The sequence below is a fragment of the Stenella coeruleoalba genome, assembly GCF_951394435.1.
Source record: "Stenella coeruleoalba genome assembly, chromosome: 16".
Taxonomy (NCBI): Eukaryota; Metazoa; Chordata; class Mammalia; order Artiodactyla; family Delphinidae; genus Stenella; species Stenella coeruleoalba.
Genome location: NC_137162.1, coordinates 37,223,783 through 37,240,840, shown reverse-complemented (window position 1 = coordinate 37,240,840; position 17,058 = coordinate 37,223,783). Strand labels below are relative to the sequence as shown.

The following is a 17,058-nucleotide window of genomic DNA, read 5'->3' as shown; positions in this document are numbered from 1 at the left end:
TGTCCCAAACAGGCTTAACTGGGAGGAAAAAATTCCCATAAGGTGCTTGTTAAAGGTATGGATTCCTGGGCCTGACCCAAACCCTAACAATCAAAACCTTCTCAAAGGTGCCCCTTAAGTGTTTTCAACTCTCAATCTTCGTTAGGCAAGTTTGGAAAACATGGTGATCAAAAATGAGCGGGACACTGTGGGAACTCACAAATACATGAAACAATCAGTATTAGGGTAGTCTGACACCGTGTATAACGGTGGTTACGTGTATAACGTAGGGTAGTCTGACACCGTGTATAACGGTGGTTACATGTATGGGCTCTGGAGTCACACTACGAAGGCTCATATCTCAGCATCACCACCAAGAATGGAAATAACAGTAAATAGGATTGTTGTGAGGATTAAGTGAGCTAGTTTTTATAATATTAATATATAGAGAGTAGCACTGTTATAGAACCAGATGGCAAATCATGAATCATAAGAGGTTCACTATATAGTTCATAAAGCTTCCCTGTTCTCCTAACTGGGAGAATGTAGTAAGTGTAATAAGTAATTGCCAAAAAAAACCTAGTTCTGTTTCTTTTGTAAAAAGGAAAATAGGGAAAGGGAGGATGGGTAAGGGAAAATCCAGACCACACTGTAATCAAAAGGGAAGTCTTTCATGTAAGAGATGGTACTATATTGATTCTAAGGGGTAGACATGATTTAAAAAGAGAGACAGAGAGAATGAAAAGACGAGCACAAAGAAAGCCAAAGACACAGGGCTGCTTATAGTTTGTATGAATGTGAGACCTGTAGCACAGCCCTAGTTCTGTCACTAATTAGCTATGAACTTTTGGGTAAGTTAATTATCATGGACCTAAATTTATTTCCTTGTGTGAATGGAGTTTTGTGAATTATATTACAGATAGTTTTACAGCCTATATTTCGGTCATCTTCATAGTTCTCTCTAGTTAAAAAAATTTGGAGGGGAACTGCAATATATACTGTGTCCACTAGATGGCAATAGATAGCTTTGTAAATGGAGGTCTTTCACAGAAACTGAAGGTGTCTAATAAGCAAGCAAGAGTGTATTTAAGGTTCTTGAGAAACAGAGAGATGACACTAATTCCTCATACTGAGGTCCTTATTGAGATTTATAAGATAAATAGAAATCATATGTTTTTAATCCCTTTGTTTTAGACCCACAGGTATTCAAGGGTCATGTTAGGACATTCTGATTTAAACCTTTACTGCTAAAATGGGTTATTTCATAACAACGAAGCAAACAAAGAATTGCTTGCATGAGGTCCAATTCTGCCCTGAGCCAGTAAAACCCCCCAAAGATCCTTACTCTTAGTCAAAAGTACCAAGTCAATCATTCTTAAACTTTTTCATCATAAAGAGCCTACATATCCCACCACTAAAAAAGAAAAGGAAAAAAGATCTATTTCCTCTTCAGCACGATACACTTTTTCAAATGGTGTCACCATTATCAGTTTTTATAGTAAGAGTAAACTATCCTTATCTTTAAAGTTACGACAGTTCAAAAAATTGTATCAAAGAAGATGAAAATCATCTTCAAGCAATAACAATGTTATTAAACTATTTTGGGTAGATAGAAAAGAAATAGCAATGCATTCTTTTATCTTTTTTAAATTAAAAATATTTTTAAATCTTCCCATGTTAGTAAATATATTAATGATCACTAGCATTTAATATTTCACAGCTAAATATTTACAAATTGTATTCAATATACTTTAACCAAAATGTCTGGCCTCTGCGACAACACTTTCCTTCACAAATTGACAGAAACGGCCCCATTTAAAGATGAGTAATGATTAGACAGGGACCTATGCAGAGAAAATGAGGAAGACAACAGAACGTACAGAACCTAACAAATGAGCTGATGAAAAATACATAGCAGAAAAATTTTTCCAGGAAGCAGATTAGTTCAACAAACACTTAGCCAATGACTTGAAAACAGTGAAGGAATATATGACCTCTTTGAAACAATATCTCAAGGAAGGAAGCAAAAGGAACACATTTGAAAACTACATGAGTGACATAGAGGAAGGCTAGAAATAGAAAATAAAAATAATGCAAAGACCAAAACTGACAGTGAGTTGAGACAAACAGCAGATATGGAAGGGAGATACTTTGAAGTTTTTAAGATACTCTGAGATCATAATAAATGGAACAGATATAGATAGATGGTCATGTAAGTATTAGAAGGAAACTGCTGAAAATAAGGGAAAAGCTGAATCTTCAAATACAAAATGCACAACACGATTCATGAAAAACTGACACAAAACTATTAACAATAAGATATATCTTTATGAAATTACTCAACTCAAAGATAACCAAATACAAAAGAGGTACTTCTAAAATAAAATATCTCTGAAAGGCTAAAAGTAAAAAGGATGCACCGGACAAATGAAAATAAAACAATGAGCATCTCATTTATCAGTCAAGAATGATACGAAAGCAAAATAAAATGAAAATGACACTAAAGAAAGAACTTAAGTTAAAGGGTAAATTTTAATGAAGAAATATTATGAATCAAATAATGTGGTATAAAAAAATCATAAAGCAAAATTTGTTTCCCAAAACCCCAGGAAAGACAGAAATACAATAATAGTAGAAGAATTTAAGTTATCTCTCTCAAACCAACACAGTTCAGCTACTCAAAAAATAAGGATAAAGATGATCTAAATAAAATTATTAATTAGCAGGCCCTTAAACATCTTAGGACTCAGTCTATGCCATGGTATTATATTTTATATGTCATTCAATACAAATATTGAGAAATACCTTCAAAATGCAACATTGAAGGGTCTCCACATACAAAACTAAGTAGCTTTTAAAAATTGGAACATGTAATTTACAGTACCACTGAATATACTAACCAATAACTGTTTTAGTTAAGTTACAGTATGTTATTTAACACTCTCAAAATCAATCCAATTATTACAGAATCCGAGGCAATAAATTATCCTACTTTAAAGTGACTTTGGCAACACACTAGAGGTAGACTCATGAAAGAGATCTTTGAAATTCGTTTTTTACTTTGCCTATAGCTATCTAATAAACATTCCAATCCTTTGTATATGTCTCAGACTGTACAACAAAAGAAGCTATATATTGCTACTGCATGGTAGAACTGATAGTCAAACTGCTTTCAAGATGTAATATGCAGCTACATTCTTCCTCAGAGAACAATCTCTATTACAGTTCTAAATCTAGGATCTATAAATGATATTCATTACCAGTTTTCTTTCTAACAGTGGCATAAGGCTATTTCTCAATCAAATCCAATATCACCTTCAGTCATGCCACCAAGTCAAAAGCTACAGGCATGTCACATCCCCAAAGCCTTGCCACCATCACCAGACTCTGCTTTGTTATAACTCATGGACTTCAAAGCAAGATGAGGTATCCTCCAGAAATCAATGACTTTGATGTGTCAGGGTCAGTCAGACATGATTAAAGGGAGGAGAATAATCAGTTAAACCTGGCATAGGTAGATACAACGCAGAGCTATAGAAAAGCTTTTCTTAAGAATCCAGGTAACAGGGAAATCTATAGAGACAAAATAGATTACTGTTTGCTTAGAGTTGGAGGCAGAGATGGGGGATGGAGGGACGGAGGTGAGAGCTTTAGGATATGGGGTGTCTTTCTGAGGTGATGAAAATATTCCAAAATTGAGTGTGGGAATGGTTGCAGTATGTCGTTGGATATACTAAATACCATGGAAATATACACTTCAAATGGATGAGTTGTATGGTATGTGAATTAGTCTCAAAGCTGTTTTTTTAAAAAGGAGGTGGGAGAAGCCAGGTGAAAGGTGAGTCAACAAATCACAATCAGGGAAGAACAGGAGACTCACACTCAAGAACGATCCAAGGTGAGGTTTACCAGGCTTGTCACATAATCAATGCTTATATCATAAAAACCTTCTTTTTTCCAGAATGGCCACAAAGAGACTGTTCTTCTTTTGGGCCAAACTACTACAACTCCATCAAAAATACTTACTTCTTAAAGGCAAGGAAAAAAAGAGAAATATTCCATTTTTAACTGGGTTTTTAAAACTCTGGATTTCAATTTGACCTAGACTAATATAACGAACCAGACCATAGTGTCAGTTTTTAAAACATGCAAATCAGTAGAATCCCTAATATACCCTTTGCTAAGTCAGTTAAACTGAATTCACGCTCTCTCAAAGGGAGCCCATTCCCTAAGGTAAACAGTGCAGGCTGAGACTCACAGTTGACGATGTCACCTTGAAGCTGCAGAATCTGGGGAGCTGGCATCGTGAGGACAGCAATATCAAACAGCTCAGGGGAGCCTGTTTCCCTGAGGACTTCCCACTTGTCATTTCTCAGGTTGATCTGGGTCACACATTGTCTGAAGTAGACATCAGCACCTGTTCCAAAAGCAAAATCATATTCACATAATCAGGATTTTCCATACGAATGAGAGGGAAGAGAAGAGTCACAAACTGGATCCACTCAGATGAATAAAATGGAAAAGTTCTTCTTGTACAGCCCCTGGGTTTCACTTTCTTTACTTTCTATCTCGTTTAATGGGAATCCCTCCCTTCTGGCACGCTTGGACCTCCCTAACAATGCCTGCTCTGGGGAAAAAATAATACTACTACTACAATTAATAACAATAGAAACCATAGATATCTTTCATTAATCATCTACTGTATGTCAAGACTATGCCAAACACTTGATATACATTATACCAATTCATTTCCCAGATAAGGAAACAGACTTAGAAATGTCACGCCATGATTTAAATCCACATCCACCTGACTCTAAAGTTCATTATCTTTGTAGAGCAAGTATACATCTTAGTAAAGCTGTAAAGAATCCTCTCTAGTAATACCAAGAAAGAGCAATATTACCTATTAAAAGTATCAATATTCCCTATTAAACCTGAAAAAAAAACTCTGAAGAGAAATCCAAGTCTCATCGATGGATCAACTACCTTTATGACAAAGAATCAAAATGAAGAGAAATACAATCTGGAATATCCTTTCATAGCATTTCCCTTATTTGCATTTATCACACAGATATTTTAATAATTATTTGAGTAGTTATATGATTAATATTTTCTTCCCTTTTAATTTGTAAGCTCCATAAGCCACAAATTATGCCTGCCTTTTCTATATATAGCATATAGCATATAAAGTATTGTACTTGGCACGTACTAGGTATTTAATCAATGTTTGTTTAAGAGAATGAATTATGAACCATAAACTGAAAGATAGGAAAATATAATTGGATCATTAAGTCTCCTTGGTATACTAGTACTTACCTCACATTCCAGTTGTGAGAAAAATTTTATGTTAAAGCAAATCTACTTTTATTTGGCCTCGTGAATAGAAAAGAAGTAAATAAAAATGGAATAAGAGGGAAAAAGCACAATGAAAGATCCTGTCCATCACTGCATGGGACACCTCGTGCTCCTAGCCACTAAACATCCAGCTTAAATCCAACCTCTGCCATGAAGCTTCCTGTCCGCGGCTACTCCAGCTCAATGTGATCCTTCTCATCTCGACAATCACTGCCTTTACCACTCCTTCTGACATTGATCCAAAGTACCTCTATGCTTTAGGTGTGTCTTATCTATCCCAAAATACTCTCTCGGGCTCCTCCATGTCAAGTCTCCAGATCTCATATACCTTTACATCTTTCACATTCCCTTGAATAACTCTACAACATAGTAATTACAACTTTTTTAAATCAAATGCAAATATGGTAGAAGGAACTGAGGCCCAGGGGTCAATCTCTTTGAGGCAATTAGCATCATTCTGCTCAAAGATTAGAGCAAGGGCTTCTAAAGAGTGCTTCAACTTGACTGAGGGTTTCTCTAAGGCCCCTCCTCTGGGAAGGCACAAATAACTGGAGCTTTCAACTCACACCCACCATCCCCTTTACTCCAACCAGAATGGCTCCACTTCCCTCTGTTCTATTGATTTAGGATGTCTCACCCCTCACTTACCTCACTCTAGTCCCGGCCCTGACTGGGACCTCAACTAAGTCAACTGATTATATGTTTCATTCAGTTGTGTTTTCACATAATATTCCCTTTGAAAACAGCATTACATTGGGTTTGTTTTTGGTGGTGAGTAGGTGTGTGTGTTTAACAGAATTGAAGTCCACTAACTAGAAATTCTCCATATCCAGTCAAACGTCTTGGACATATATCCCAGGGGTCCCAATGTGTTCTGCAAGATGTATATCAGTCAGCACCAGCAGCACCTTGGAACTTGTTAGAAATGCAAATTCTCAGGTCCCAACCCAGACCTACCTAATCAGAATCTGGGGATCAGGCCCAGTAGCCTGCATTTAACAAGCCCCCAGGTTTGTTACCATGTACTTTAAAGTGTGAGACCACTGGGGTAGATAGATAGACCCAAATCTAACACCACCACTGGCAAAGTCACTCAAAAAATAGCATTTTCCAAGAGTTAGGGGCAATGGTATAGCTGCTCTGACTAACCAGGAAGTTTTCCTGTCCAGTTGCTAGGAGTCAGTTTCAGGGAAAGTGGCATTTCCTTGTGAAAGTAACTAATAACTTTTGAAAGGACCACATGACCAAATCTATAGGCTCTGGAAAATCATTTTTAAACACTTAGAGAACTAGATAATATCTCTCAATCTCAGCTTAGTAAATTTGACCATGTCCCTCTCTTGCATAAAATCCTTCAGTGGTTTCCCACTGCATTTAGGATAAAGTATAAAATCTTAACATTGCTTACAAAGCCCCTTATGATCCGGCTCCTGCTTCACTCTTAAACTTCACCTCTTACTGTTTTCTCCCTCATTCACTACGCTCCAGTCATGATGACCTTTTCATTCCATAAATGCACCATCTTCCTCCTACTTTAGAACAGTTGCAACTTGATATGCCCACTGCATGCAATTCTCACCACTCAGCTGTTGGCCTAGTTCACTCTTGCTCACCTTTCAGGTACCCATGGAAACATTAGCTCCTCAGAGATGCTTTCCCTGACACATTTCCCATACCTCACTCCTCTCAAACTCACATTAGTTTAGGTCCTATTATTATAGCTCTCTCACAAGGCTCTCACTCTTTCTTCTTAGCATTTATTATGTACCCTTTTTATGTGTGTGAAATTAGTTTTTGTCTTTCCCCCCACTACACTATATTAACAAAGGCAAGGTCCATGTGTTTTATTTACCGCTATTTCCCCAGCACATATTTCATAAAGATAAAAAAGTCTGCAGATAACTACAAAGACATCAGAACACAAAGAAGTTTTAGCCATTTTACAAAGGCAAATATGTTTCTGTTATTTATTTATTCAATGTATATCCCCTGCCTTCTTCCATTTTAGAGAGAGAATCTAAATTCATTTTCCTCCAATAATTTCCTACAAAAGGTTTCAGTTCAGAACTGCTGAGATGGACCTGAAGAGATGTAAGCAATGTCTAACTAAATGCACTGCTTAAACTGCAGAGTGCTTAACTAAGGCTCCTGGGCTACCTTCTACCTTCTCTCTGACAGACACTGTTATGGATGAGTGCCATGATCACCCGCCTAGGAGAAATTTTGAGACAGAACTGCCCAGCCTTAATTGTCTTACATCAATTTTAGAAAGAAAGTAAACACAAAAGTAAAAAGGGAGAAAATGATAAAAATTATATATTATTAGAAAGAAATCACACTAGCTGATAGTATCTGCAAATTAAACCATCTTTTCTAATAAATCGATCCTGTCAACTTTCACAAGTTACATTGCCCATGTTTACTTTTGATTGTTAGTCAATGTCCCTTTTGAAGTAGACGGTAAAATAAAAACAAATAAATGCAGCAACGGTTCTTCCTATGGTAGGCCAAACTAAATAAAAGATGCTCACCCTGTCCCGGAAACTAAATTCATCCTCCTATGAATGATTTAATAACATGGGCCTTATGCAAAAGCAAAAGGACTTGGTTCATCACTGTCTAAAGGTCATAGGCAGGAACCAGCAGGTGATTGATCTTCCTGTTTGCATAAAGAAGTAAAATGGCATTACTCCTTAGTAGCCCCTTCCCCCTGGGGCAGGGACTAACCAATGAAAGAGGGGGACTAGGGGAAGGGCACTATGAGTTTGTTCTCTTGAGCCAGGTGTCCATTGACACGTAGAACCAGGGTAGGATGGGAGCAGCCTCTCATACTGTAGGGGAAAACCTGGAAAGGAAAAGATGTTAAATCATAGGTATGAGACCCTTTCATTGTCCTCCATGAGATCATTAAAAGGAAATGACAACAGGGTCAGCTTAAAGAGAGTGCTGGTCTCTTACTTACTAGTTAAGCCACCATAAGCAAAGTACTTAACCTCCTGGAGTCTCATTTTTCTCATTAGCACATGGGGAGAATGATAACCACCTTGAATGGCTATATGAGAATTAGAAATGATGTACGTTAAGAGCCTAACATAGTATCAGATAAATAGCACTTAACAAATGATAGAGTAGCTTTTGTTCTTTTGAATCTCTCCCACCCCGAACAATGACAACCAAAAAAGTAAAACAACAGGAAAAGCACATTTTACTTACTCAAGAAGATTGTATTAATTGGGAAGACAGGCAGTAGGTAAAACTGATGTCAATAAACAGTTTTCTCTGTAATAAGCTTAATGTGAACACATGAGACAATAAATGAGAACAGACCATAAGGTGAAGAGGCATGTGCCTATTTCCTCCTGCCCTTTACTACTTATTCTGGGAAACTGGTCTACTTAAATATTGGCTTTAGAGAGTTGAACCTATTCTAAAGCATACCTGATTAGACATACCCAATACAGATAATTTCCCTGGAAGTCTAGTCCCAAACTAAATAAAACTGGTTGGACCATCAGACTGTGGGGTTATGAACTCAACTGATCCCAAAATGTAGAGTATTTTTTGGAATGACTTGGCAATTTGGGTTCTTATGCGCTGAGCACATGCAAAGGTCAGCTTCATTCAAGTAGACTATTTTTTAAACTAACATTTATCAAGAGATTTCTATGTACATGGCCTATTATTTGCTTAAATTGACAATGAGTGCATTATATCCTTTATTCCTCACAAAACTTAGTACTAGGTACTGTTATTGCTCTCATTTTTCCAATGAAAGAACCAAGGTATAGACTTTAAAACTTTCCTAATATTACATTGCTAGGAAATGGTGGTAGAATGTGAATTTAAATCCAGGTCATTCTGATTACAGGGACTCTCTCGACTTATATTGTGGAAACAACTAAAATAAGATAGAAACCATTTATAGCACAGAAAGCTTTAAAGAAGTTTAAAGAATGCTTAAATGGATATAATTATAAAATTTTAAATGGTATAGATAGGGTCTACAAAGCCTATAATAATGGATCTGGGTAGAGGGTGGAAAGACCTCTTGAAACAGTACAAAGATAATATTTAAATAAACTAAGAAAAAGTTTATATACACTCAAAATATGTAGACCTTGAACTCAATTATATAAAAACTCATTTTAAAAAAAAGCAGAAAGTATGTCACAAAATGGACTTATTGTTGATTTATATATCATAGTGACACTTTTCCCTGCTATTTTTCTGTATTTTCCAAATTTTCTACCAGTAGTATGTAATTCTTTTTTAAAAGTTACTTTTGAAATAAATATTTTACATAGTGATAAGAAAATCTAAAGTACACTCTGAACAGACTGTACAAATTGAAAGAATAAATAGGTTTTTACTAAGAATTGGCTAAATTAGAATGAATATATGTATATTTATATATCTTAGAAATCTAAATCTATATCACTATACCTACCTACTATGTACAAGGTACTATTAGATTCTGTTTGAGCTACAAATAATTAAATATGACCTCTTCTGCCAAGAGTTTCCAAAGCAAAATTGGAAAATAAAGCATATATTCCCCCAAACACGTAACACAAAAGGGTGTAGGTACAATGTATTCAAGGAGTGTCCCTCAGCTATATGAGGCAGGGACTTTGGTTCATGTATCATTAGTGCCTAAAACAGTATATAGTAAGCACTCAGTAAATGTTTATTGAATGAATGGATGTATGCATGCATGGATGGCTAGATATATAATACAATTAGTAAGTACTTGGAAATTTTAGTAAGTATGCACATCTAATTTGGGTTAAGTAAAAATCATGATGGAAATGAGATTTTTTTTTAAAGTTGTATGGTGGCAATATATGAAGCTGATGGTGACATTCTACAAAATGTCCAAATGGTGTCACCATCTGTGATGGTTAATTTTATGTGTCAACTTGACTGAGTCATGGGGGTTCCCATATATTTGGCAAACATTATTCTGGGTATGTCTGTGAGTGTGTTTTTAGAAGAGATTAATATTTAAATTGGTAGACTGAATAAATCAGGTTGCCCTCCCTAACATAGATGGGTATCATCCAATCAATCAAAGGCCTGAATAAAACAGAAAGGCTGACCCTCCCAGGAGTAAGACAGGCAGTAGGTAAAACTGATGTCAATAAACGCAGTTTTCTCTGTAATAAGCTTAATGTGAACACATGAGACAATAAATGAGAACAGACCTATGTTCTGTTCTGTTCAGTTCGAAGACGATAGCCTTCGAACTGGGACATTGTTTTATTCTCCTGCCTTCAGACTTGAACTGAAACATCAGCTCTTCCTGGGTCTCAGGCTCACCAGCCTTTGGACTGGAACGGTACCTTTAGCTCTCTGGGGTCTCAGGCTTTTGGACTGAAACTAAACCATCAACTCTCCTGGGTCTCCAGCAGATCTTCAGACTTGCCAGCTTCCAAAATCACATAAGCTAATTCTATACAATAAATCTTTATCATATATATATCGTATATATATATCCTTTTGATTCTGTTTTTCTGGAAAATCCTGATGAATACACCTTCATAGACTAAATCCTAGATGGAGAAATGGCTTCACCCAGAATGGTATTTACTATGTCCTCATGTTGTATATTCAATCTCACTGGCCCCTCCCATGCCCAGTATCAAGGATTCTCAGGGTTCCCAATTAGTAATATTTGATGAAGGAGACCAAAAAAAACAGTAATTATTCTAGAAATAGCTTATGAAACAAAACAAATACTCAGCCTTATACCTTTCCTCAGTGCTCTTCAGTTGGGCAATTATTTATGATTCATCAAGAAGCTTATTTCTGTTTTAAAAAATAAATCATTTATCATCCAAGATTATGTATCATCTTTTTCAAAAAAGTCCATTTTAAAACACTTATAAAATAAACATTATAAAATAAACATAAAGAACAAATGAAAATCCTCATAGAAAATGGGCAAAGGTTATGAATAAGACATTCACAAGAAAAAAAAGCACAGATGTGGTTAGCAAAACAAAGATGCATAAACTCACTCATAATTAAGTAAATGCAAATCAAAACGCAAGGAGATACCATTTTAACCCATCACATGGGCAAAATTTTTAAATTTCCATAATATCAGGATGTGTGGAAAGAGACGTTCTCCTTCACTATTGATGAGATATTCTTTAAGAGGAAGAGATGGCACAACCTAGTTAAATAAAAAATGCACATACCATTGACACACCTACTGTACTGCTAGGAACTGATCCTACAGATATGCTTTCAAAAGTATGTCAGGGTTAAACATTGCAGTAATATTTGTATTAGCATAAACCAAAACAACCCCTCATCCCCCCCAAACAATCCACATGCTTACCAGAAAGTTAAGAGTTAACTAAATAACAATACACACATACCATGTAATACTGAACAGGCATTGAAAAGAATGAAGCACACTGAATTTGCTGATATGAAAATAGACCCAAGATATGATTCACTCTATGATTATGCATCAGTCAGGAATCTCCAGAGAAATAGAACCAATAGGATATATATAGACATAGATAGAGATAGAGATTGATTTATTATAAACATAGATGAGAAAAGTATAGAATGGCTTATGTAAAATAATCTCGTTTCTGTTTTAAAAAAGAATATATACAAATATATGAATAGGTAAATAGAGACAGCCACGTAGAACAATAGATAGATGCATAAACATTTTTCTGGAAGCATATATTGGAAACAATGATTACTTTAGGCGAAGACAACTAGCTATTGAGTGGTGAGTAGGAGAACATTTACTTTATTTTATAACTTTCTTTATAGCATTAATATTTACTTATGTGTATAACTTTTATTTTAAAATGCTAACTTTAAAAGAAGGCAGAAAAAATTCTCTTCTCACCTGAATCTTTCAAGTAATGGTTAATAATTGAAGAAACTCCGTCAGGTGCCACAAAGTTACAATCTCCTTCTTTTATCACCATTCCTTCAATAGGAGAGGTCAGAGGCTTCAAAACACCAGGAGCTAACAGTTCATCATAAAAACTGAAATAAATCAATATGTATAACATAACTATAAGCTATACTTAGCTCTAAATACTATATTCTCTTCCAAGAATTCTTAGAGATTACAATCCTAAATAATAACTAGAAATCTTCTATGAACAACTCAACATATGTTTTATGTTAATAAAAACTATAATTCAGGTGAAGAATGGAAATGTTTTGAGAATCCATAGTCTTTTGCTAATCTTAGTCAAAGGTCTGTTTTCTCATATATTTCAAAATTAAAGACAGTGAAAATAAAAAGCAAGATATTCAATACACCAGGTTTAAATCTGGTTAAGATTGACTTCCATCACAGCTATCTGTCCTCTTCCTCAGCACCAACATATGAACTCTTATTTATTGAGCCCTTACTATGTTCCACGCAACATCTCATCTGATGGTCACAACAATTGGATGAGGTATGTATTACAATCTCCCCGCTTTACTCAGGTTAACCTTTTACTGCTAATATGATCAATGATGATAATATAATTTCACTATATTACAAGGGTCAAAGTTTAACCCTGCTAAAAATGGATGATTTGTATCTTTTTACATCCTACAACCAGTAAGACTGATTCCACCCCTTTCAACTGACTCACCTCTGGTGTTTTTTGGCGTAATGAGGAGTGCAGGTGATGTACTGGGCACCCAAGTCCACTGTGCTCTGTGGATTATGAGGACTGCTGGCTGTGGTCATTCTTCCCCCTGGAATTAGTCCCCAGGAAAATGTCTTAGTGCATTAGAATGAACCTTTTGCAGTTGACGCTATTCACCCCAGGTTACCACAAATAGATTACTTAGAACTGTTTTAGGAAACATTTTAAATTTTTTAAAAAAATTTTTTACTTTCATAATAATTAATATATTTTTAAATATTCTGCTTTCTCCAGATTACAGACATCTAGAAAACGTTTTTTTATACTGAAGATTTTTGTCATCTAACATTGTCAGGAAGTAATTGAGACAATTTGGTCACTGAGTGTGAGATATTTGTTTAAAAGAACACATGAATAATGCGCCACCCTTCAGCACTGTGACTGAGGCATCTATTTACCTATCTGAGTAAAAGGAATGAACGAACGGACAAAAGAAAACAAAATAATGAATGAAACGTCAGAATGAACGAATCAACGAATGCTTTCCCTCTTGCAGTCAGATTTCAGGAGATGGACAGGATGCTGTCAACTAAATCTTCGTAAAGTCTTGGTCAATGAGCACTTGAGGATTCTCACAATCTAGAGATAAGCCTCCAAGGCACAGAGCGGCCAAGAAAAAAATCCATTTCTTAGCGACAGCGGCAGGCCCAGGATTTGCAAACTCCAGTCAGGATCCCTCCCAGGCCGCTCAGGCCGCCCTCTGAAGCGCTCTCGGCACTCCCGCCCCACCCCCCAGCCCAGCCGGGGTCGCGGCTTCCACCCGCGCGCCCTCTCAGGCCTTACGGGCGCCGGAAGTCTCCGATCACGTGACCAGACGCCCGCCGAGCTGCGGGATTTTCTTCACAGACTTACCCCGGGAGGGCCCACGCCACCTCAGAAGCTATGGTCCCCGCCGGCTTCTTTTCCCCCCCGTTTCGGCCGGGAGACGACCCACCTGAGTCCCCGGCCTTGTCCCACACAGCGAGGTGCAAAGGACGGGTCGCCGCCTTCCTCAGCAGCGCTGCGCACAGGCTTCCCGTCAGCCCGGCGCCCACGATCAGCACCCGCGCCATGCCCCGCTGTCTCCGCGGCGGGGTGGCCAGCCTGCAGTAGGTGGAACAGCCAAAGCTCAGCGGGTTAGAGATGTCGGCTCCGCGCTCCGGGCCCCACCCGGTCCTTGAGCAGTTCCTCGGCTGGCCTGCAGGGGTCGGAGAGGAGGCGACCGGGGCTGAGGGGATGATAAGCGCTGAAGACCAGCAAACCTTGGCTTTCCCCTTGGTTTGAGGGCCAGCAGCTGGCTTCCAAGACAGGCTGGCCCCATCCGATAAGCTGTGAATTCCAGCCTGCCCCTCGCCCCCTGTAAACCTGTAAATCATGTAGGTTAGAGTGTGAGACCCCGCCTCGCCACAGGGCTGGTGTTGACTACTGCTGAGACCCAGCCCAAGGTAACTTACTAGGGTAGCTATGCCTTGCTGGAACCTTCGCTAGCTTAGTATTCTAAGTCCGAACGGAACTTACCAGCGATGCCAGAGCCAGCTGTTTTCAATAGACCTTAATGGCCACTATTCACATAATAGGAAAAGAGTTTGGGAGAGATTTTCTTAAACTAGCCCTCGGGCTTTGTGTAAGGGATATAACGTTTTTGAACCTCAATTTCGCCATCTGTGAAAGGGGGCCAAAAAATTCTACATTCCAAATTGTTGAAAATTAAAGATACTTGGTTCACCAGAAAGTTTTACATCACTCATCTCTTCAGTAGATATTAAGTTTTATGTCAAAACACATTCCAAATGCTATAAAGGGACATGAAGATGAGCAAGACAAGGATTCATGCCATTACCACTAGTCTTTGTTTTTTCTAACGTTGCCCTGGAGGTTCTCAAGGAAACGATAAAAAGCAAGGATAAGACTGAACTATTAAAAAATAAAAAAACTAAGTTACCCTGAATTGCAGATAAACTACTACCTGGAAACCAGAGAAACTTGAATAGCTATCGGAATTATAAGAAAGTTGACAGTGGTAGCCAATTACAACGGAAACATTAAAAATTATAAGTTTTACTTTATGTACACATCATGAAGCAATTACCAGGCATCAAGTTGGTGATAGATTAATATTGCATATATCTAATAAAAAATAATAGAACTAGAAGATACAGATGAACATATGTAACCTAACAAGACATTCCTAAGCATAAAAATAAAACAACATAAAAATGGAACTGAAGAGAAAAACATCGAATACATAATCATTTACAAATTATGTTCAAAATATACAAGACAAAATACAAATAGTAAACAAATTTTTGGAGCATATGAAAGATGAAAGTTTCACACCTTATAGAAAATCTTTAGATAATTTTTTATTGAAGTATAATTGATTAACAATATTAGTTTCAGATGTACAACATAGTGATTCAATATTTTTATAGATTATATCCCATTTAAAGTTATTTCAAAATAATGGCTATATTTCCCTGTGCTGTATATTCTTGTTGCTTTTATATTTTGTACGCAGTAATTTGTATCCCTTAATCCACTACCCTTATCTTGCCACTCCCCCTTTCCTCTCCCCACTGGTAACCACTAGTTTTTCCCTATATTTGTGATACTGTTTCTATTTTATTATACTCATTAGTTTGTTTTATTTTTTAGATTCCACATGTAACTGATAACAGAGAGTATTTGTCTTTCTGTGTCTGACTTATTTCACTAAGCCTAATATGCTCTAGGTTTCATGGAAGACAATTTTCCCACAGATGGGGTGGTGGGTGAGGGAGGGAATGGTTCAGGTGGTAATGTAAGCAATGGGGAGCAATACGGAGTGGCAGATGTAGCTTCACTCACTCGCCACTCACCTCCTGCTGTGTGGCCCAGTTCCTAACAGGCCCTGGACCAGTACCAGTCCACAGCCTGGGGGTTGGGGGCCCCTGCTCTAGGTTCATCCAGATTGCTTCAAATGGCAGAGTTTCATTTCTGGTTTTTTTTGTTATTTTTTGTTTTTTTTTTGCGGTACGCGGGCATCTCACTGTTGTGGCCTCTCCCGTTGCGGAGCACAGGCTCCGGACGCGCAGGATCAGTGGCCATGGCTCACGGGCCCAGCCGCTCCGCGGCATGTGGGATCTTCCCGGACCGGGGCACGAACCCGTGTCCCCTGCATTGGCAGGCAGACTCTCAACCACTGCGCCACCAGGGAAGCCCTACCACACTTTCTTGATTACAGTAACTTTATAGTAACTTGATTAAATCTTGAAGTCAGGGAAAAGTCCTCCAACTTATTCTTCTTTCTTAAAATTTTTGAATAGTCTAGGTTCTTCGTCCTTCATATAAATTTTAGTATTAGCTTGTCAACTTCTACCAAAAAGTCTGCTGAAATGTTTACTGTGACAATATTCAACATATGGAAAAAGTTGAGGAAAATTGACTTCGTAAAATACTGAGGTAATGTCAGGATCAAGGTGGTGAAAGATATGCCTCCTTTTTGTCCTCCTTTTTAACAGCTAACAAATGGCACCCACCCACAAACAAAACACTCCTTTGGGAGTTGTGAAATCCAGCACAAGGGACCCAGTGACCCAGGAGAAGTCCCACCCACTGTTCATCTGGTAATAGACAGACATACCTCCATATGGACTGCAGAACTAGCAGAAACCAGCAAACCTTCCACAGTCTCTCTAAGCCCAGGTTGGGAAAACCTGGGAATGCTGTCTTGGGCAGATACCCACAGATGAGAAAGACTTTGTAAAAGTCCAGCCATCTGGAAGGGAGAGTCCAGCACACCACTGGAGAAAAACAAAAACCAAAAAAAACCTCAGCACCTAGAGTCTGTCATACAGAGTGAAGTAAGTCAGAAAGAGAAAAACAAATACCGTATGCTAACACATATATATGGAATCTAAAACAAACAAAAAAGTTCTGAAGAACCTAGGGGCAGGACAGGAATAAAGACATGGATGTAGAGAATGGACTTGAGGACACAGGGAGGGGGAAAGGTAAGCTGGGATGAAGTGAGAGAGTGCCATGGACTTATATACACTACAAAATGTAAAACAGATAGCTAGTG

At 37.7% G+C, this 17,058-nt stretch overlaps 1 protein-coding gene across 1 annotated transcript in view; it reads right to left on the bottom strand.

Annotated features, from left to right (window-relative positions):
* RNLS (renalase, FAD dependent amine oxidase) overlaps positions 1-14,410 on the bottom strand; it is a 273,745-nt gene extending 259,335 nt beyond the window's left edge. Inside the window, exons 1-4 of the mRNA XM_079900368.1 lie at positions 13,951-14,410; positions 12,960-13,065; positions 12,212-12,354; positions 4,238-4,396 (exon numbers count right to left, since the gene is read on the bottom strand). Of these exons, the coding sequence (XP_079756494.1) occupies positions 4,238-4,396; positions 12,212-12,354; positions 12,960-13,065; positions 13,951-14,371 (829 nt within the window). The 5' untranslated portion in view covers positions 14,372-14,410. The remainder of the gene's footprint in view (positions 1-4,237; positions 4,397-12,211; positions 12,355-12,959; positions 13,066-13,950) is intronic.
* Positions 14,411-17,058: the final 2,648 nt, after the last annotated feature.